General features: G+C 43.2%; 1 protein-coding gene across 1 annotated transcript in view; it reads left to right on the top strand.

Annotated features, from left to right (window-relative positions):
• Positions 1 to 20,721, top strand: part of ZC3HAV1 (zinc finger CCCH-type containing, antiviral 1) — a 58,810-nt gene extending 38,089 nt beyond the window's left edge. The window contains exons 10-15 of the mRNA XM_044919981.1: positions 1,362 to 1,467; positions 4,848 to 4,950; positions 6,993 to 7,074; positions 7,686 to 7,816; positions 8,213 to 8,346; positions 16,873 to 20,721. Coding sequence (XP_044775916.1) covers positions 1,362 to 1,467; positions 4,848 to 4,950; positions 6,993 to 7,074; positions 7,686 to 7,816; positions 8,213 to 8,346; positions 16,873 to 17,138 — 822 coding nt within the window. The 3' untranslated portion in view covers positions 17,139 to 20,721. The remainder of the gene's footprint in view (positions 1 to 1,361; positions 1,468 to 4,847; positions 4,951 to 6,992; positions 7,075 to 7,685; positions 7,817 to 8,212; positions 8,347 to 16,872) is intronic.
• The last annotated feature ends 291 nt before the right edge of the window (positions 20,722 to 21,012 follow it).

The following is a 21,012-nucleotide window of genomic DNA, read 5'->3' as shown; positions in this document are numbered from 1 at the left end:
TGTGGGCCCCCTCCCCTTACATCCAGCAGGCATATTCACCGGGGAGGGCGGGGGGGGGGGGGGGGGGGTTGGAGGGGGGGGGGGGGGGGGGGGGGTGGGCACAGCTGAAAGCTGCGGAGCCCGCAGTGTCTTTAAAGGGACGGGGAGCCCTTCCCTGCCACCGGCTGGGAATTTGCTGTCATTAGCTCCTCCATTTAGATCATAAGGAACAAGTGTCTCTTCACCATTAAATATTGGGAACTCCTGCTATTAGGGCTTACATCGGGTCTGCCCTGGTCTGCCACCCCTGCATAGGGTGTAGACAGTGGAATGGTGGCCAGCTTGTCTCCTTGCTAGAATCAACACACTTCTCTTTACCCACCCGTTCTGAGGTTCAGGCCCTTCATGCAGGCCTTGAGGCCAGAGATTCCATCTTTACATGTTGGGGGCGGTATTCCTTGCCTCTTTCATTACAGCCCCAGGGAGTGGCAAATCCAAGCGCTTTTTCAGTGTTGTCCCATTGGGACATGGGACCCCAGGGTCCCATTTCATTTGCTTACGTGGTTCAGGGCAGCGGAGAAGGGGGAGGTCATTTACATTTGGACCACAGTACGCCCATTGGAGCTTCCCTGCCTTTTACAACAGCTCGAAACTGCTTTCTCACACATGATGGGCTAAAAACAGCTACGCTGTTCTACTTCATGCCCGAGTGTTGGATTCTGTTAGGGAGGGCAGAAGTGATTTCTGTACCATGGTATAAGTGGCTCTGTACGCTTGGGTCATATTTTACAGAAGGTGTAAAAAGGACATTGCAAAGAGCTCCATTTCTCAGGCACCCACCAAGCGTATGGTCCATTTCTGCAAGGTAGACTGTTCTCCTCTAACCCCGTGATGGGGACGCCACAAGACGGTGTGACGCGGCCCCAACCCGGCGGCCTTTACGGTCTGGTTTGGGAGGCAAGATTCGTTCCTTTGAAATCCCATGGCTAAAATACAGTTTTATAAGATATAATGGTAGAGGTTTCTTTTTTCTTGTTTTTTTTCATAGTGCTTTTTTTTTTAATTCTTATGTTAATCCCCATACATTACATCATTAGTTTTAGATGTAGTGTTCCATGATTCATTGTTTGTGCATAACACCCAGTGCTCCATGCAGAATGTGCCCTCCTCAATACCCACCACCAGGCTAACCCACCCTCCCACCCCCCTCCCCTCTAGAACCCTCAGTTTGTTTTTCAGAGTCCATCGTCTCTCATGGTTCGTCTACCCCTCCGATTTCCCCATGGTAGAGGTTTCTTAAAAGCCTACCCTGAAGTGTCTTTACCTTTTGTTTCAGTTTTTTGTTTTTGTTTTTTTTTTTTAATTAGACTGGTGATCAGCAGGCTTCAAGCATCGACTCTTCCTACCTGGAGTCCATCTTTCTATGCCACCCAGTGGGCGTCGTGCCATTTCAGGCGGGTTCACGGAGCTATGAGCTGAGTTTTGTGGGTAAGACTTTGCGTTTGGCAGTGGTGCCCATTGTTCGGATCTGGCATGCGGTGTCCACGTGGGGGTGGGAGCAGAGCGCAGGTGCATGTGCATGCCGTACCGAGGATCTGGGTGCTTTTCAGCAAGGCCCACGGTACGCTGGGGTGGGAGCCTGCGGCTGTCAGAAGGCCTGGGCCTAAGAACCTCGGCTCTGACAACATTAGAGACTTTGGGCCCACTGGTGCCTTCGGACTTGTAGAACCTTGCTGTTCCTTTTGGGCTTCATCATCTAGGTGGTTGGTTTTATCCATCACCTTTTCTAAAGACTTTGCCTTCCACCATGTTTATTTGAGCCACCATGGAAAGGCCTTCAGCTTAGCTTCTAGCAATCTGTTGTGCTTAGTAAGAAATCAGGGCAGGAACTGCCCTCCCTTTGAATGTACTGTCCCATCAGCTGCACCCCTGGGACACCTCCCTGCATATGGTCAGATGGTTGCCCTTTTGGGACCAGCCCTGCGGATGCTTTGAAAGAGGTAAAGACTTTCTCAGGTCCTTGACCTTCCAGGTGGTACCTGAGGTTTGGGCCCTGTACCAATTACTGTGTATTAAATAATACAGCTTTGGGGCGCCTGGGTGGCTCAGTCGTTAAGCGTCTGCCTTCGGCTCAGGTCATGATCCCAGGGTCCTGGGATCGAGTCCCACATTGGGCTCCCTGCTTGGCGGGAAGCCTGCTTCTCCCTCTCCCACTCCCCCTGCTTGTGTTCCTGCTTTCATTATCTCTATTTATTTATAAATAAATAAAATCTTTTAAAAAATTATAATTATGAAAACTGCACAGTAAGAGCAAAATTTAATATTGTTAAATGAAAAAGGCAAACCCTCAAATAGATGCTTTTGTGCCTTTCTCTTTAGGTGTTGTATTTCAAATGAAAAGGTTTTTTTTTTTCCCCAAATGAAAAGTTTTTTAAAAAAATTTAATATGCTTGGTAAATACAACGATGTATGCATGTGGACCAAGACCAGAAGAGAATAGGTAGAAACAGAAATCTCTTTTGTCAGATGGCGAAATGAAGAATGTCTTAAATCGAAGATTTTTTTCCTTTGGGTATTATTCTCTTGTTTTGGCAATTTAAAAAGGTGTTGGAGAGAGGAGAACCGATAATGTATCTTGTTCCTGAATCTGGAGAAATTTGACCAGCAATTTTGTTCACTTGGTTCATAGAAACTAGTTCAGAGCAGTTTGTGGTGTTCTAGGTGATTTTTTCCTATTTCTTGTATTCTGACGTTCGTTAAACTAGTACTGGAGTGCAGGCTGTGTTGCTAGGCACTGTTCTAGGTGTGGGCAGCAGGCAAAAGTGGTAATAGCTCTGGGGAAAATGAAGCAGTGTGATGAAGAAGCCAGAGAGTTGGAGGAGTCCCTAGGGGAGCATCTAGTTTTGTCCTGGGAGGAACCTTTGGAAGGAAGGGAGCAGCCCATGCACATGGGAAGGAGGGCCCCCAAGAGAGGGAGGGGCTGGTGACAAGAGTGTGAACTGCAGACAAGCTGGAGGTTTCAAAGAACAGTGAGGAGGTCTGTAAGAGATGAGAGCCGCAAGAAGGTTTGGAGCAGAGTTGTGGCACCATCTCATTTTTTTTTTTAAGATATATTTATTTATTTTGGGGGTGTGTGCACACGCATGAGTGGGGGAAGGGCAGAGAGGGTCAAACAGAGGGAGAGGGAGTAGAGCAGACTCCCCACTGAGACTGGAGCCAGACTGGGGCTTGATCTCATGACCCTGAGATCATGACCTGAACCGAAATCAAGAGTCTGATGCTTAACTGGCTGAGCCACCCGGGATCCCCACACCATCTCATGTTATCTTTTTATTGTTTATGATTGTTTCACTTTGCAACAACTATACTGAAGCATAATGGCTTCAATAAAATGCATCCTTTTTTTTTTTAAGATTTTATTTATTTGAGAGAGAGAGAGAGAGAGCACAGCCAGGGGGAGGGGCAGAGGGAGCAGACTGATGAAGCAGACTCTCCGCTGAGCAGAAGCCCAACGTGGGGCTCAATCCCAGGACCCCGGGATCATGACCTGAGCCAAAGGCAGACGGCTTAACCGACTGAGCCACCCAGGCGCCCCAAAATGCATCCATTTTGAGTGTGCAGTTGGATGAGCGCTGACATATGCATGCAACTGCTATCCTGATCAAGATCTAGAACATTCCCATCAGTCCAAAAAGTTTCCTCATGCCCCTTTGCAGTTGGTCTCTTCCCACCCCCATTTGCTCTGTCACTATAGATTAGTCGTATCTATTCTAGAACATCATGTAAAGAGCACCTTGTGGTATGTACTCTGCATGTGGCTGACTTCTTTCACTCAGAATGTTTTTTAGACCCATCTATGTTGTTGCATGTGCAGGAGTTCTTCCCTTTTCAATGCTGAGTAATACTTCATTGTAAGGCTATACCATGGTTTGTTTTTATCCATTCACACTTAGTGAGTATTTTGGTTGTTTTCACTTTCGGTTATTAGAATAATGCTTCTAGGATCATGTAAGTGAAAGTCTTTGTGTGGATGTAAGTTTTCTTTTCTCTTGGGTAAATATAAAGGAGTGGGATTGCTAGATCACGTAGGTACTATATGTTTAACTTTATAAGAAACTGCCAAAGTGGCTGTGCCATTTGATACTTTCACTAGCAAGGTAAGATGATTTACTTTTTTTTTTTTTTTAAGATTTTATTTATTTATTTGAGAGAACGAGAGAGAGCACCAGTGCATGCGTGAGGGGACAGGCAGGGGAGGAGGGAGAGAGAATCCCAAGCAGACTCCCCACTGAGTGCAGAGCCCGATGCAGAGCCCAATCCCACCATCCTGGGGTCACAATCTGAGCCAAAACCAAGAGTCAGACGCTCAACTGCCTGAGCTACCCAGGCGCCCCAGATGATTTACTTTTTAAAGAGCTCCCTCTGACTGCAACTTGGACCTGGGTCTACAAGATGCATGAATTAAAAATGACATTTCACACTTGATACAGAAAAATCCTTCAAGATCTAGCTACCACATTCCAACCTATAGTCATGGTTGCCTGGTTTAGGACAGCTTACCTGGATGATGTCTTGTTATCTGGCTGCCCTAGTCCTTCCCTTTACTATCTGACTTTGATTTACAGATTCGATTAATTGCTGACTGCTTATCTCATTGCCTCTTTGTTTTCTGGGTCTTATCATAAGGGCAGTGAAGGATACAGGTTTTTAATCATGAGCAATTCCCATCCGAAAGGATTTTCTCTGTTCATACATGTTACAGTTCAGTCGTGAATATTTGCTGTGTGACTAGCTTATGAAAAATAACAGGACATCATTTTCTAGGACTAATTCTTGGTTCTTGTTTGTTTTCCTTTTTCTCTCTAAAGGCATGATTCAAACAAATGTAGCTTCCAAGACCCAAAAGGATGTTGTCAGAAGGCCAACATTTATGTCTTACAAGGCTGTGGAGCAGATTAAAAGTGGGCTCAGGTAAGTGTTCAGAAACACTGCCTATCGGCAGATGTTTGAAATGGTCACCCATTGATCTCACCAATTTACTCATGAATCTGTGTTCTTGAAATCTTCCTGCTTTCATTACACAGTGGTTTCCTTTCGCATCATCTGTGCTCATGAAGCAGTACAGTGTGCCCGTAGGGGTAGACGAGCAGGAAATCCAGCTCCCTCTGACTCCCAGGGGACTTCGGGCAAGCCTCCCATACTTGGGCCTCAGCTGCTTCACTGTGAATGGCCGGCCTGATGGGCTGAGCCTCGGAAATAATCAAGTGCATGGTTAAAGGGGTTTTGTTTTGCTGTGGGTTCTTCTGTGTGTCTTCAGTTTTGCTGAGTGGATTTACAGAAGGGAGGCTGCTGAGAAAGAAATGGAAGAAGAGAGGGATGTGTTAGCTGCCTGAGGGAGGAGATTTGGACAATAGTACAGTTGATAAAAGGGGATTTTTTTTTTTTAAAGATTTTATTTATTTATTTGATAGAGAGAGACACAGCGAGAGAGGGAACACAAGCAGGGGGAGTGGGAGAGGGAGAAGCAGGCTTCCCGCAGAGCAGGGAGCCCGATGCAGGACTCAATCCCAGGACCCTGGGATCATGACCTGAGCCAAAGGCAGTCGCCCAACCGACTGAGCCACCCAGGTGCCCAAAAGGGGATTGTTTAAAGGAAATTTTGCAGTGGGGGATTCAGTGTCACTCCTCTGTCTCCTCATGAAAACTCAGAGAAATCTACATTGTTCATGAACGGTTGTGGAGATGGGTTTTTCCCCCCTCCAGGTGATAATAAGGTTACATAAAACAGATTTCAAGGTGGGTGTAAAATCAAGCATGACATTTTTCTAGTTGATTTATATAAATTTTTATCCAAACAAGGTATGTACATTGCATTTGGTAGATTTGTCCCTTAAGCCTCTTAATCTATTACATTTCCCCTCCTATACTTTTTTTTTTTTTTAAGAAATTAGGTGATTCGTCCTTACAGAATTTCCCAAATTCAAAATGTATCAAATTGTATGCCCTGTATGCCCATCTGATAAGTAATTTCTGCGAGTCGCTGGTTTGGTTTAGAGGCTTGATTAGATTCAGGTTCCATTTTTGGTCAAGAAAACTATAGAAGTGGTACTTTGTGCTTCCTGCCACATCGTAATAAGAGGTACATAACGTCTAGTTGTCCTATTCTTAGTGATGAAGATGAGCCAGGGGGTGCTGGTCGGTCGAGTCTGACCCCTCTGTTCCGACATCTGATCTTTCACTGGATAGTTATCGTAGCTATTGGGGGTCATTGTTTCAATCCATTATTTCATTAGGGGTTAGAAAATGGTGGTTTTCTAATTCTGTCAATTCTGCAATTAATAGCTGTGAATTGTCTATAAAGAAGACTTTTTCCTCCTGGGGAACTATACTCTGAAATACAGTTCCTACAAGAAGGACAGCAGAATTCTTCCCCCGTGCCTCAGTGTACCTCTCCCTGTGCCTCAGTGTTCATTGTTTCACAAAGATGCTGTAAGATATCTTAATGCTCACGTATTAGGTCCTCTGAAGGTTGAGCAGGAATCTAAAAAGGAATGAATGCTTTTGCATTTTATTTATTTATTTTTTTAAAGATTTTATTTATTTTTTTGACAGAGAGACAGTGAGAGAGGGAACACAAGCGGGGGTGGGGAGTGGCAGAGGGAGAAGCAGGCTCCCCGCCGAGCAGGGAGCCCGATGCGGGGCTCGATCCCAGGACCCTGGGATCATGACCTGAGCCGAAGGCAGACTCTTAACGACTGAGCCCCCCAGGTGCCCCTGCTTTTGCATTTTAAATCAATGGGAAAATCACATTAATTTACCAAATTATGAATAATGACTATTTTTTTAAAGCATGATTACTAGTACATCTATACCAGGACTGTGCAGGAATATAATCCAAAATAAAATACAAAGAAAAAATTCTCTGGGAAACCTGGGCTTCGTGGCTGGAACTTTGGGACAGAACTCGGGCATATGGAACAGGGAACGAAGTGAAGTCTTTCTCTTCTCTGTAGCTATCAGCCAGCGCAGACCCCGCCAGACCCTCTATCGTCGACATTGCTTCCTCAGTTGGACTTCGGCTCGAGTGGATATGAGGTACTTGGTTTTTGCTTTTTGGTGTGTAAATTGTTTAAAGTGGGGGGGAAAGTACTTAGCTGTAAATGTGTGTATTTGTTTGGATGAAAGGATGAATGGTTTCTGTAAAACTCTTGGGTCAAGATTTGGTGGCATCCAAATGGTAACTGTGTTGGCTTCCCAGAGAGCAGCTGTTCTCCACAGGGCACCTCATCATCCAGCTGCGCACACGCACACTGCCTCACCTCCTCACTTAACTTGGATGGGGCAAGACTCTAGGTCACTTAGCTTCCACATCATGCTCCAGCTTTGGGGGCAGGCCTCTCTGCTTGGGTGCCTTGCTCTAGCTTTAGGCAAAGGAACTCACCAGGTCATTAGAGTAAATCCGACACCTCCGGGAGCATCCCTTTGCCTTTAAGCATAATGCTAGCCCTAAGTCAGCCTGCACAGAGGGACCCGGTGCCAACTAGTTCATCACTAAAAGGAACCTCCAGATGTGGAAACCCTAAGCCAGCTTATGGTAAGCCAGGCCTGGCAAGGATACCCTGTGGCATAGGGGGCCGCGCGTGTGGACATAATCATGCTTTAAACATCTCCTGCTTCACATTATCCGTATTTTTCAAATTTTTTAGTTGTTAGAGATCGATAATCGGTGTCCGGAATATGCCATGATAAGTGAATATTTTAAAACTTCCATGAAAAATTTCAAGATTGAAAAGATAAAGAAGATCAAGAACACAAAGCTCTTGAATACTTTTGAAAGGTTGGTGGCCACATTCTCAGGTTTTTTGTTTTGTTTTGTTTTGTTTTTAACGTAAAGTTTGAAAGGATTAGTTAAGGGCTAATATACTTTACAACCTATTCGCTGGTTTATTTTATAGTTAAGAGTTTCTTCAGTGTCTGGTTGTTTTTTTCATTTTGTAAATTCGAACTTCTCTCTTTCAGCTCCAGTTTTACGACTCTCTGATTTAATGTGTCTATCATTTAAAAGTTCTCACAAATTCACTTTTCTGTGTCTGGTGCATTCATGTTAGAAGCTCCATTCTGAAAATGGGTGGAATCCAATTTTAAGATGATTAGACTTTATTGGGATTAATGTCATTAACCATAGTGGGAGAGGAATGCTCTGGTTGTTAAGGCTCACATTTTTCTCTATTAGGAAAAAAATGAAGATGAACAACAGAACGGAAAAAACTCTGTTTTATGCAACAAGCCGCATCCATGTGGAGTCTATCTGTAAGAATAATTTTGACTGGATCTTACATGGAACTGGTGAAACCAAATATGGAAAAGGTTTGTGCTGGAATAGAGAAGCCTGAATGGTAGAGTCATAACTCAGGCTCTATTACGAGTATAAGCCATGATTTGGTACTAACCAGCATGTGCAGGCTTTTGCTTGCATGGAGAATTAAGCTCATGTTAACCTTAACTGCCCAAATTAGAGTGGTACATTGATTTGGGACTTGATTGCTATAACATAGCCCTGCTCCCGTCTTGGGTTTTTTGGGCGGTGGAAGGATGGAAGGGTCTCATACATGTTTGCAACCTCTTTTACCTGTTGGCTACGTTGTCTACCATTACTATTCACTTCTACCTATGGCTCTTCCTGACTTAAGTCCAACCCTGCGAAGCTGCTATAAGTGGCCTGCCATTGCCACTGATGGGTTCTTTTTTCTCTTTTTTTTTTTTTTTAAGGTTTTATTTATTTGAGAGAGAGAGAGAGAGCAAGAAAGAGAGCAGGAGTGGAGGGAGGGGGGGAGGGAGAGGGAGAAGCAGGCTTCCCACTGAGAAGGAGCCCGATGCGGGGCTCGATCCCAGGACCCTGGGATCATGACCTGAGCCGCAGGCAGCCGCTTAACTGACTGAGCCCCCCAGGCGCCCCCCTCTGCTCAGTTTTTAATAAGATTATTTTTTGGTGTTGGGTTGTACCTTCTATGTAAGTCTTAAAACAAGCAAACACAACGAATCACTCATCTTAAGAGAACAACTAATAGTATATCAAGTTTCAAAGTGGGCTCAACTCCTACAATGAAGATTAAATTCACACACACTGGGGAAAGCAAGAAACCCACCAGTCAGCCAAAAAATATTTTTGAGTGCCTTCTACACACTAGATACTGGGGGACGTAGCTGTGAACAAAGTAGACATGGGCCCCCACCAAAATTACTTCACATAATTAATCAAATGATTGCAACTGTGTAACTACTGTGGAGGGAGTGAACAGGTCCCATGGACACCTAACCTGGCTGGAGAGGTGTTCCCAAGGAAAGGCACAGGAGGGATCATCTACATCAGAGTCCCTGTGGAGAGTGAGCGACAAGTGGTGTAAGATATGGCGCCACAGGAAGGAGTTGAGACTTGACCCTGAGGGTAGGGGAAGCTAATGAAGGAGTTTAAGCTGGGGAATGACTTGATGAGAATTTCATGTGTATTAAGTTTAAATGCATCAGTAAAGGGGTGCCTGGCTGGCTCATTTGGAAGAGCATGCGACTCTTGATCTCAGGGTTGTGAGCTCAAGTCCCATGTTGGGTGTAGAGATTACTTAAGTAAATAAATAAACTTAAAAAAAAAAAAGCCTCACTGAAACTTACCTAGCAATGTTCGGAGAAAGCCGGATGACCACCTTGTCTCTCTTATGTTAGAACTCAAAGGAATATTTATCGTAGAAAATGGAGATATGATACATACGTGTTCTTAGGTTTTGGCCCTAATTGGCTCTGGTGGTGACATGCATGGGCGTGTAGTCTGTTTTTCCTATACATGAAAGGGCACTGAAACCCTCTGAAATATATCCCGATAGTTTGATAGTGTTACTCACTTACTATCACTTTTCCTTTAACTTGATAAAAGAAGAGAGTTCCAAATAGCCAGGAAAACCCCCTGTGAGTGGTGTGGAACAAAGAGACAAAGATGGAGTCTGCAGTTCTCACAGTTGGGCAAGGTGTCTGTTCAGGAACTGTGCCCCTTTTTCCCGTGTCACCCTCCCTTGAGAAGGTGGTGATCCTTCTACCCGGCCTGCCTCCTGTTACCCAGAGTTAGGAGGTATTTTTGTGTTGTTTGTATTTATTTTTCATCCCAACTTTCCCCTTGCATCACCCGTGATGGTATCAGTCCTGGCTAGATAGACGGGTATGAACCGTTGCGCCCATAATCTTAAAAAGTTCAGGCAGTTGTCCTAAAAGAGGCCAAGTGGTAGACCTCAGAGATACTGCTCCTCTCTGAGGGAAAACAAAGCCCCCCCTTTCACACACATGAAACCTCTCCCGTTAGGCTGTTACCTGCATGCTTTTGCATGTGACTGTGTTAAGGAGACTATCAGGAGAGTAAAATGTGCCTGGAAAGATAGGAAGGCTCTGGGCTACCTTTTGATAAATTGGAGGCGGGAAGAGAGCATCTGATGGGAGAGTGAGGGTCAGAGGGGAAGACAGGGTAGTCGGAGAGTTGATAAGGGCCTGGAAGCAGGAGCCGACCCACTGAGCAGTCTGCACTAAGGATAAGAACAACAGTTAGGTAAAAGCCACTCAACTTCAGAGTCAGAGGAGATGATGAAAACTCCGATTTGGATAAAAAGTGGAAGCGAGGTGAAATTAGAAAAAGAAGCACATGCTTGGGGGCGGAGCTTCACAAAGAAGGACCGGTCCCGGTTACCAATTGGATTCAAGAGGCCCGATGGGAGGCACAGAAGGCCAGGGAACATATTTGGGATCCAGGGTGCTGCAGGCATCGACATCTATAAAATCTCCCAAGATTCTGCAACCCAGGGACCGCCCAGTGGTTGGAAAGAAAGAAACAAAAGTGTTATTTTTGATTATATGAGTGTCTATGTAGAAAACCCAAAAGAATCTACGGAGAATGGGAATGGTGGTATTCTGCCCAGGAAGTGGGAAACGTGTTCTTGTGACTCCTGTCCGTCATCCCTGACGGCCCAGCATGGTGGGGCCCAGGATGCCTGAAGAACCCAGGCAGAGCCAGCTTGACCCCTGTGGACTCCTAACCTAGAAGAAGGTCCTTTCCCTGGTCTTATTCAGAGTTCTTTCTAGTTAACAAAGCCTATTTTTTGCAATGCATATCTAGATCCTATTTTGGTAATCAAAAGCTGACCATGATTCTGTCTCCTTAAAGATTCCTTCCAGTGATTCTTATTCTCTCTAAGGCAAAGAGTATGTCTGGCTAAAATAAAAGATGGTTACATTTCAAGAATTGTAAAAAGAAAAGAAAAGCACAATATTATCCCATTATGTCAATTATACTAGATAAATGAAAAAAATGAATAAAGTAGATTACAACAAGACAGCATATTGTGAAGTCTAAATATGACCTCTAGGGCAAACAAAAGCTAGCTAGGCAAAAAAACAAGACAAAACAAAACAGTTGGGAGAGGAGTGTTTATGAAGACCGGAGACTGACAAAGGCCAGGGAGGCTGTAGACAGCACAGGACATTTAAGGTCTGGTGGGAATGACAAAGGATAAAGCTGGAGCTGGGGGTTGGTATCCGATCCTGAAACATCTTGCAAGCCTCTCTCTCTCCCTCTCTCCCCCGCCCCAGCTTTGCTCGTTCTCTTTCCTCTCTCTCTAAAATAAATAAATTTTTATTTAAGATTTTATTTATTTATTAGAGAGAGAGAACACAAGCAGGGGGAGTGGCAGGCAGAGGGAGAAGCAGGCTCCCCACCGAGCAAGGAGCCCGATGTGGGGTTCCATCCCAGGACCCCGGGATCAGGACCTGAGTCAAAGGCAGACGCTTAACCGACTGAGCAACCCAGGCGCCCCATATATAAATCTTTTAAAAAATAGCTGAATAATCAAATCAGTACTGAGACTTTATTACAAAATAGAAAAAAAACAATTTAACATATATAAAAGTAACTCAGTGCCATTAAAATATGCACAACTATCTCTGAATGTTCCAAGTAGGTTTTATGGCTTTTATCAAGCAATAAAAATGCACACTCAAGAAAAATACAGATGAAATTTTTGTCTATTGATTTTATTCCATTTGCTATAAGTCAAATATATTTTTACCAGTAACTCCATACTATTTATTTGACACCTTTTCCATGCATTACTGCAGTTCACTTATTTGGAAAGATTCACTTTCTGAAAGATAACTTGGAATTGGAAAGAGTGAACAACTGTGTTATGAGTAGCCTAAGTTGTTGTCATAAAATTCTTGTACGGAAGATTGTGTATGTTTTTTCTTGGGAGCTTCTCAGAATCATTTAGTCTTATTTCAAAACAGTGGTTGTTTTTTTTTTTTTTCCCTCAGCCCAGCAAGTGTGGAGTGGGAGTAAAGAGGCGCTAGAAGTGGGCAGCAAGAAGAAAATTAGCAGTTTTAGGTGGAGAATGAGAGAGGAAATGATCTGTAAGACACAAACACAACTTAACATTTTTTTTTTAAAGATTTTATTTTATTGGGCGCCTGGGTGGCTCAGTTGGTTAAGCGACTGCCTTCGGCTCAGGTCATGATCCTGGAGTCCCGGGATCGAGTCCCACATCGGGCTCCCTGCTCAGCAGGGAGTCTGCTTCTCCCTCTGACCCTCCCCCCTCTCATGCTCTCTGTCTCTCATTCTCTCTGTCTCAAATAAATAAATAAAATCTTTGAAAAAAAAAAAGATTTTATTTTATTTTTTTTTTATTTATTTGAGAGAGAGAATGAGAGAGAGAGAGAGCATGAGAGCGGGCAGGGTCAGAGGGAGAAGCAGACCCCCCGCTGAGCAGAGAGTCCCATGTGGGACTCGATCCCGGGACTCCAGGATCATGACCTGAGCCGAAGGCAGTCGCTTAACCAACTGAGCCACCCAGGCGCCCACAACTTAACATTTTTCTTTCATGCTGTGTATAGACCATTAGTATAGGAGTAAATGGCTCTGTCCCCCTTAGTAACTCAAGAGGGCATCCCTATGTTGTAACACCAGATACCAGAATTAATATGTACATCTGACGCATCAGGAAAAGAAAGGGCAGAATGACTTGTTCTATTTTTTTAAATCAGAGAAATGTGTATGTTTTAGAAAGATTTCCTTACAAAATAGCTTAAATTGTTTAGAAGTTCCAGAAATTGACGTATGAGGAATGGCTCTTTGCAGACACTTAAAAATGACTTATGACTGTTCTAGGATGCGCAGAGATGGGTAGTGTGATACAGAGTTTGTGTGATAGAGAGTTTGCAGAGGGTGACCGTCAAAAGAGAGATAATAAAAATAAAGAAGGCACAGGGGCGCCTGGGTGGTTCCATCGGTGAAGCGTCTGACTTCAGCTCGGGTCATGATCTCGAGGTTCTGGGATCGAGCCCCGAGTCAGGCTCCCTGCACAGTGGGAAGTCGGCTTCTCCCTCTCCCTCTCCCTCTCCGTCTGCCCCTCCCAACTTGTGCATGCTCTCGCTCTTTAATAAATAAATAAATAAATAAAATCTTTAAATAAAAGTAAAATAAAGAAGGCACAGCCTCTATCCTCAGGGGATAGCAGATTAGTATAGAATGCATCTGTAGTTGGTTAACTGGTAAAACTGAGGAGCTGGAACTGGCTAGGGAGGAGGGTCTTTGGCAATGAGGGAGGTGGAGTGGGTGACCCAATAGAATTGTGGTGGGATGATGATTGTCATTTGTGTCCTTGGTCATTTTCCAATTATCTACTGGCCTACTTTATAAGATTATAAAAAGATCCATATGGACACTTAAAAAAAATTTTTTTTTTAAGATTTATTTGTTTATGGGCTCCTGGGTGGCTCAATTGGTTAAGCGACTGCCTTCGGCTCAGGTCATGATCCTGGAGTCCTGGGATCGAGTCCCACATCGGGCTCCCTGCTCAGTGGGAAGCCTGCTTCTCCCTCTCCCGCTTCCCCCTCTTGTGCGTGCTCTCTCTCTCTCATTCTCTCTCTCAAATAAACAAATAAAATGTTTTTTAAAAAAGATTTATTTGGTTATTTGAGAGAGAGAGAGAGAGTGAGGGCGAGCACACAGAGGGAGAGGGAGAAGCAGACTTCCCGCTGAGCAGGGAGCCCGATATGGGGCTCAATCCCAGGACCCTGGGATCATGACCTGAACTGAAGGCAGACGCTTAACCGACTGAGCCACCCAGGCGCCCCTGGATACTGTCTTTTATTTTTTATTTATTTATTTATTTATTAAAGATTTTATTTATTTATTTGAGACAGAGAGAATGAGAGAGACAGAGAGCACATGAGAGGGGGGAGGGTCAGAGGGAGAAGCAGGCTCCCTGCTGAGCAGGGAGCCCAATGCGGGACTCGATCCTGGGACTCCAGGATCATGACCTGAGCCGAAGGCAGTCGCTTAACCAACTGAGCCACCCAGGCGCCCGATACTGTCTTTTAAATATAAGCTTGTTGTGGTTACACATCAGTAAAAAAAGAAAGACAAAAATACAACAGGAAAAAAAGATGGAAAAACAGTTTCAAGAAAGAGCATATAAAATATGCCAATAAGCATATGAGAAGATGCTTAATGCCGCTAGTATTAAAAGAAATGCATATTAAAATCAGATTTTTTTTGTACTTTGTATTGACAAAAATTAAAAGGATAGTTGATATCCAATGTTGGCAAGGTTTGGAGAAATGGGACTTTCTCCATTGCTGGTAAAATCTTTAGACTGCTTCTGGAGGGCAATTTGTAATATCTGTCAAAATGCAATATGCTCATGTCCTTTGACTCAGCCATTATAGTTTTGCAATCTGTTCTATAGAAATACTTATACAGGCTCTCAAAGGTATATTTACTAGGACGTTTTAAAAGTATTTATTTAGACATGTTCTTGGTAATAGAAAAAAATAAAAGCCACATACATCTTAATCAATACAAGAGTAGTTAAATTATGATACCTCCATACAATGGAATCCTGTGCAGCCACTAAAAAGAATGAGGTGGGGTTAAATGGGGTGACAGCAAAATTTCTAGGACTAGAATGTAAAGAAATGCAGAACAGTTCATTCAGTATAATTTTCTTTTTTTTTTAATTTTTATTTATTTATTTATTTATTCATGAAAGTCAGAGAGAGAGAGAGAGAGGCAGAGGCAGAGGGAGAGAAGCAGGCTCCCCACCGAGCAGGGAGCCCGATGCGGGACTCGATCCCAGGACCCTGGGATCATGACCTGAGCCGAAGGCAGACGCTTAACCATCTGAGCCACCCAGGCGCCCCTCAGTATAATCTTCTTAATGAACAAATAAAAGAACATCAAGCTGTACCAGAGTAAATGTGTTATATATGTACGTAAATGCCTAGAAACAGGTGAGAGAATCCCCATCGAGTGAGTGACTGTTTGGGAGGGACAGGGGGTCGGGAAATGGTAGGTCAGCATAGGTGGACTTTCATTTCTTATTCCAAATATAGTTGAACATCATTTACTCAGAATATCCATTATCTGACCTATTTAGGATAAGCAGTATTTCTGGAATTCAAACACCTAAATTATAAAAAAAAAAAATAAGTAATAAAAAATAAATAAGATAAATGAAAAAATATTAAGCACTTGTTACCGTAAATAAAATGAATTCCTTTTACTAATTAACTTTTGCATACAAAATCAGAATTTTCAAATATATATATACACATTTCTTTTACTTTTTTAATTTAAAAAAAATTTTATTTAGCGCGAGCAGTGGGGGAGGGTCAAAGGGAGAGGGAGAAAGAATCTCAAGCGGACTCCCCACTGTGCACTGAGCCCGACATGGGGCTCGGTCCCATGATCTTGAGATCATGAGCCTAATCAAGGGTCAGATGCTTAACTGACTGAGCCACCCAGGCACCCCCACAGTTCTTTTAAAAAGACAGAGAAAACTGGGGCACTGGGCTGCTCAGTCAGTTAAGCAGCTAACTTCCGCTCTGGTCATGATCTCAGGATCCTGGGATAGAGCCTCGTGTCAGGCTCCCCACTCAGCGGGAGTCTGCTTCTCCCTTTCCCTCTGCACGCACCCCTCGACCCCATGCTGTCTCTCTCAAATAAATAAATAAAATCTTAAAAAAAGAGAGAGAAAAGTATCTGGCAATGACAAAAATTAAAATAAGAAATTTTGTCAGGAGATCACTGTTGATCTGCTGTGTACAGAAACCTCAGTGATGCAGAGGTGCCTGGATGGCTCAGTCGGTGGAGCCTCCGTCTCTTGATTTAAGCTCAGGTCACGATCTCGGGGTTGTGAGATGAAGCCCTGCCTCAGGCTCCGCACTGAGAGTGGAGTCCTGCTTGGGATTCTCTCCCTCCCCCTGCCCCTCCCCTGCCGCACACACGCATGTGCGCTCTGTCTCTCTCTCTCTCTCAAAGTGTAAAAAAAAAAGAGACCTCAGTGATGCAGAAGTTGCTTTATGGTTGAGGAGGACGATAGATGAACTGTTTTGGAAAGGTCTACCAGGGTCAGTTGCTTGCCGGTACTACGCCCCCCTCTTTCACATTTTCTAGGACCTTCCCATCGGTAGTAAATGACCTTTGTTCCTTAAAATGTACACATTAGAAAAAGGCCTCTGCTGGAGTATCGTTGGTTCATCAAGTTACAATTCAGCTCACCCTGCAGGATTTGCATGGCTTGGGCTGCTGTGAGATCCCCACTTGGTTACTGTCCCGGTGGCTCACACCATCCCTGGGGGCCCCTGCACAGTAGCAGGTATTTCTGTTAGTTCAGTAGGGTTATATACTGGATTCGAAGAAACATTTTTTTTCAGTACAAAGGAAAGTTTATTAGTATCAGTAAGGTGTTGCTGACACATGCTTAGGGGACGCTTATCATCTGATGGTATGTAAATAATCTTACAAACTATGTGCCTTCTTTCATAATAATTCTTTACCCTTTCTCTTTTTCTGATGACTTCTAGGAATTTACTTCACAAAAGATGCCATCCATTCCCATAAAAATTGCCAGGGTGATACCAAAAACATCGTCATGTTTGTAGCTCGAGTCCTGGTTGGAGATTTTACTCAAGGAGAGATGGGAAGCACCGGCCCTCCCCCACCACCGTATGACAGCTATGTGGATATAAGGCTGAATCCCTCCGTTTTTGTCATCTTCGAGAAAAATCAGATTTACCCAGAATATGTGATTGAATATACTGAACTAGACAAACCCTGCGTGATTAGTTAGGAGTGATGAATACAGAGTCATAAAGGAGGCCATCACCCTTCTGTTCACTTACTGAGCCAGATTGCCCCACATAGTACATTTTTACATTTCTCATCTAGTTATCAAATGCCTTAGATCAGTGGTTCCCAAACTTTGCTACACAACTGAATCGTCTGGGAAGCTTTTTAACAAGTCCAATGTTCAGATGGCATCCCGTGCCAACTAAATCACTGTCTCTGGTGTGAGAGCTCGGCAGTGGTACTTTTTTTAAATCCCAAGGATTCGAATGTGTCATAGAGCTTGGGAACCACTGGCTTAGATATAACTGAGAAAGACGGATTTCTAAAACATCTGTAACTGCCAACAAGTTTCTCTCCCAGCTACTCTTCGTTTACTGTAGGACATGGTTAAATTTTGGTTAAATTGAAAGAAAATTAATTTGGGCAATTTGAGAGAAATCTAAAAATGCCTATGGAAGTAGGGACATATGACCGTACCGCCTTGGATAGAAGATTATGGAAAGTTGGAGGGGGGGGAGGTTTAGGAAAATGCCGGGGCGGTGGGGAGGAGAGAAGAGGTAATTTAAATACCATTACAGATGTAACTGTACCGTACCTTCGTGGTAAAACTGAGTTGGGGCACACATTTCTTTACTCTAACGTTTATTTAGGGGACCCCATCCAGGCTCGTTCTCTGGAATGCAATGAAAAGAGCCACAAACTGGCTCTTTATATCATTATGGCAGAGTAGACATTTATATTCTAATATATGATTATAGAGAAGGTTTTCAGGTTGGACTTTCAGGAAGTGTCTGTATTGTGGGGGGTCTGAGTTGTAGTAACCAGACTCACAGAAGCATGACTGATAAACCTGAGTGCTAGTGTAGTTGTTCGCTCTAACAGATGAGGATCGAGGAATTAGGAGCAAGGCCATCCCTACTGAAGGATAGGCCCCTTAAGGAGGCGAGATTTGTTTCCTGGTGAGCGCGGAACCAGAACAAAGAGAACAATGCTTCAAACAGGTCTTACACCTGCAAGGGGCTTCTTTTTTTTCCTAAATATAACGGATTGTATGGAATTGAAGTACAATCAGTTTTTAAAGCAGATGAGGTTCCTGGACCAAGATTTCTTTCCTTATCATGAATCAGATATTTCCTTCCAGTTTTTCTTTTCAGCATTCTGTACCGTTCACCAGTTTCCTGTTGTGACTCCTGCCAGCAGACATGTTATCAAAGTTAATTAGCATTAGAGTTGATTTTATATTAGTCAGATTGTAGATCAGTACAAACATCTCCACAACCCCTTGGTTTAAAGGACTCCACCAGTAACAAATGTATAGAGATTTTTTTAGGGCAGGGTTATTTTCTGGTGGGCTTGTCACAAATAGTTACTCTTACTCGCTTTTTTTTTTATGGTAGCATGTTTTGGAGCTTTCATTTCCTGATCTTGGTTCTCACATTTTCAGAGATGCAATTTGTCCAAATCTGATTGCCCATTAGGCATCTCTACTTGGATATTTCACAGACACCTCTAAAGTAACATGTCCTCAGTGGAATTCTCAATCTGCCTCCTTCAAACGAATCACCTTCTCCCCTAGTATTCTCTATCCAGAAGTCATCCTTGACTTCTTCCTGTCCTTCTCCCAAGCTGTTCCCAAGTCCAGTTTTCCTTCTTAAATATTTCTTTGGCCCCTTCTGAGTTGTTCTTTACTTAGCAGTAAGAATGGTCATATTTTAACTTTTTTTTTACGTAATAATCTTTAAAAACACAAATCTGATCATGCCTTTAGAATAAAGGTCAAAATCATTATTATGGCCCCACATGATTTCTCCCTCCCCTGCCCTCTATCATTTATTTTCTTCTACCGAAGCCACTCTGGCTTGCTTTTAGTTCTTTGGTACACCTTTTCCCCTAGCTCAGTGGTTCTCAATGAGCATGCCTGCCTTTTTTTTTTTTTTTGACAAATACATTGTAACATCTGCTTTATTATCCTCAAAGTGCAATCCAGTAGTAATATACTCTACCTACACATGATTTCAGAAATAAATTTAAAATTAATTAAAATTAACATTAGCATAAAAGGAAAATAAAAGTTACATTACTTGGGCACGACTATATTAGAAGACTTAATTAAGTAATCAGATGTTTACACCTACTTATAATGGGCAAATTTACAAGAAGGTAAAAGATAAAAATTGACTTTATACAAAGTATGGGAAAATGAAAAAGCAGGGATAGGAGTGGACCTTAGAATAAAAACTAGTGATGCATAACTTTTTTGAATATGATAGTACTTATAAGAGAAATATCGAAATAGCCTTAATTGAAATAAAGATACTATGCAAGAAAATCTACAGACTGTCAACATGGAGAAAATGAGGAAGTATTCTATTTTTTGCAGACGAGCTGTAGGTCATACAGGAATGTCTAGTGAGACATTCAAAATTCGTGTAGGGTGCAGAATAGTTTCTTATTGTGAGGAACTGTCCAGTATGTTGCAAGATGTTCGGCATACTTGGCTCTCATATACTAAGTGCCAGTAGCACCCTCTCCTCCCCCCAGTTATAGGGCGACCATAAACGCTATCAGATCTACTCACCCTTTCCAGAGCAGTCACATTTTTGTCACATCCCATTTGTTGGCCTGAGAGCACGCCTAGGTGATACAATCTACTTACATACAAGAATTTCTTTAAAAACCCATTTAACACCCCAACTCTGTTAAAATGGAAAAACAGAAAGAAAGAAATCTGTAATGAAACTAAAAGGATTTTCAGTATGTAAATGCTCAGGCATGACTATGCTATCTATCCGACATCATGAAGTAGATATTTACTCCTACTTACAGTGAACAGGTTTGAATTTCAGAGTCGTTCCGAGGCTACTTCTGATAAAGAAGTACAGGAAAATGAGAGGTATGGGTGACTCGAGGATGAAAATCAATGTTAGCGTGAGTCATACCAGACCACATACCTTCTCTGTATGTGGTAAGGGAAAGAGTGCAATTACCTTAACTGGTATAAGGATAACAGATTGTCTAAGAGGGAAAAATGAACGATATTCTCTCTGGCGAGCTGTAGGTCCTACATAAATGTCCAGCAGGACATTAAAGAAGCGAATAGGGTACAGAATAATTCTTCGTTGTGTGGGACTCACCCATCCACTGCAGGACATCCGTTCTCCCTGGCTGCCTCCACTCAATGCCAGTAATAGTTCTCACCGATTGTGAAGCCAACAACCCATCCACTTCCAAAGTACCACAGTGAGAACCACTGACTTAGTTAATGTCTAGCATCCTCAGATTCGCTTACTTTTACCTCCGTAAGGAGTCCTTCTATGGAGTAGATGAGATGCTTGCTTCCCCAAACCCCGGTTTTTAAAAAACCGTGTGCCCTCCTTTGTTCATGTTTAGCATCTCTCCAACTTGCGGTTGTCTGCTTTCTGCATTAGAATGTAAGCTCCTCCAGGGCTGAGTCAACCCGTCTTATTCACTGTACCGTACCTGTTACTTCGCTGAGGGTTTGATACGTGGGTACCTTGGATACATTGTGTTGAATAAAGTAAGCTCAGCTGTTTACATTCCAGCCGTTGAGTTGTCTTTCTTCTTCCTCAAGCCTAATTTGAGACTATCCAATAAAGAGAAATATTAATTTTGCCCTGCTGTCTGAATTGACTGTATTTATTTCTAGGTATCTCCAAAAAGGTAATCAGCGGCAGACACTAACTTATTCAGTGGGGGCTAGAGGATGTGTTTGCCCTTTCTGGCTTTTTCATTCCAGGACTTGATGACCAAAGAGCTTCAGTAAGAGGCAGGGTGGTGGTGCTGGCGCATCTTTTGTCTCAGGGCTTAAAGAAGGAGAGGCTGAAAGCGTGAATGTACCTTTCTTCCTTTGGTCC

Source organism: Neomonachus schauinslandi, chromosome 12, assembly GCF_002201575.2.
Source record: "Neomonachus schauinslandi chromosome 12, ASM220157v2, whole genome shotgun sequence".
Classification (NCBI taxonomy): domain Eukaryota; kingdom Metazoa; phylum Chordata; class Mammalia; order Carnivora; family Phocidae; genus Neomonachus; species Neomonachus schauinslandi.
This window is presented reverse-complemented; position numbering and strand designations above follow the sequence as displayed.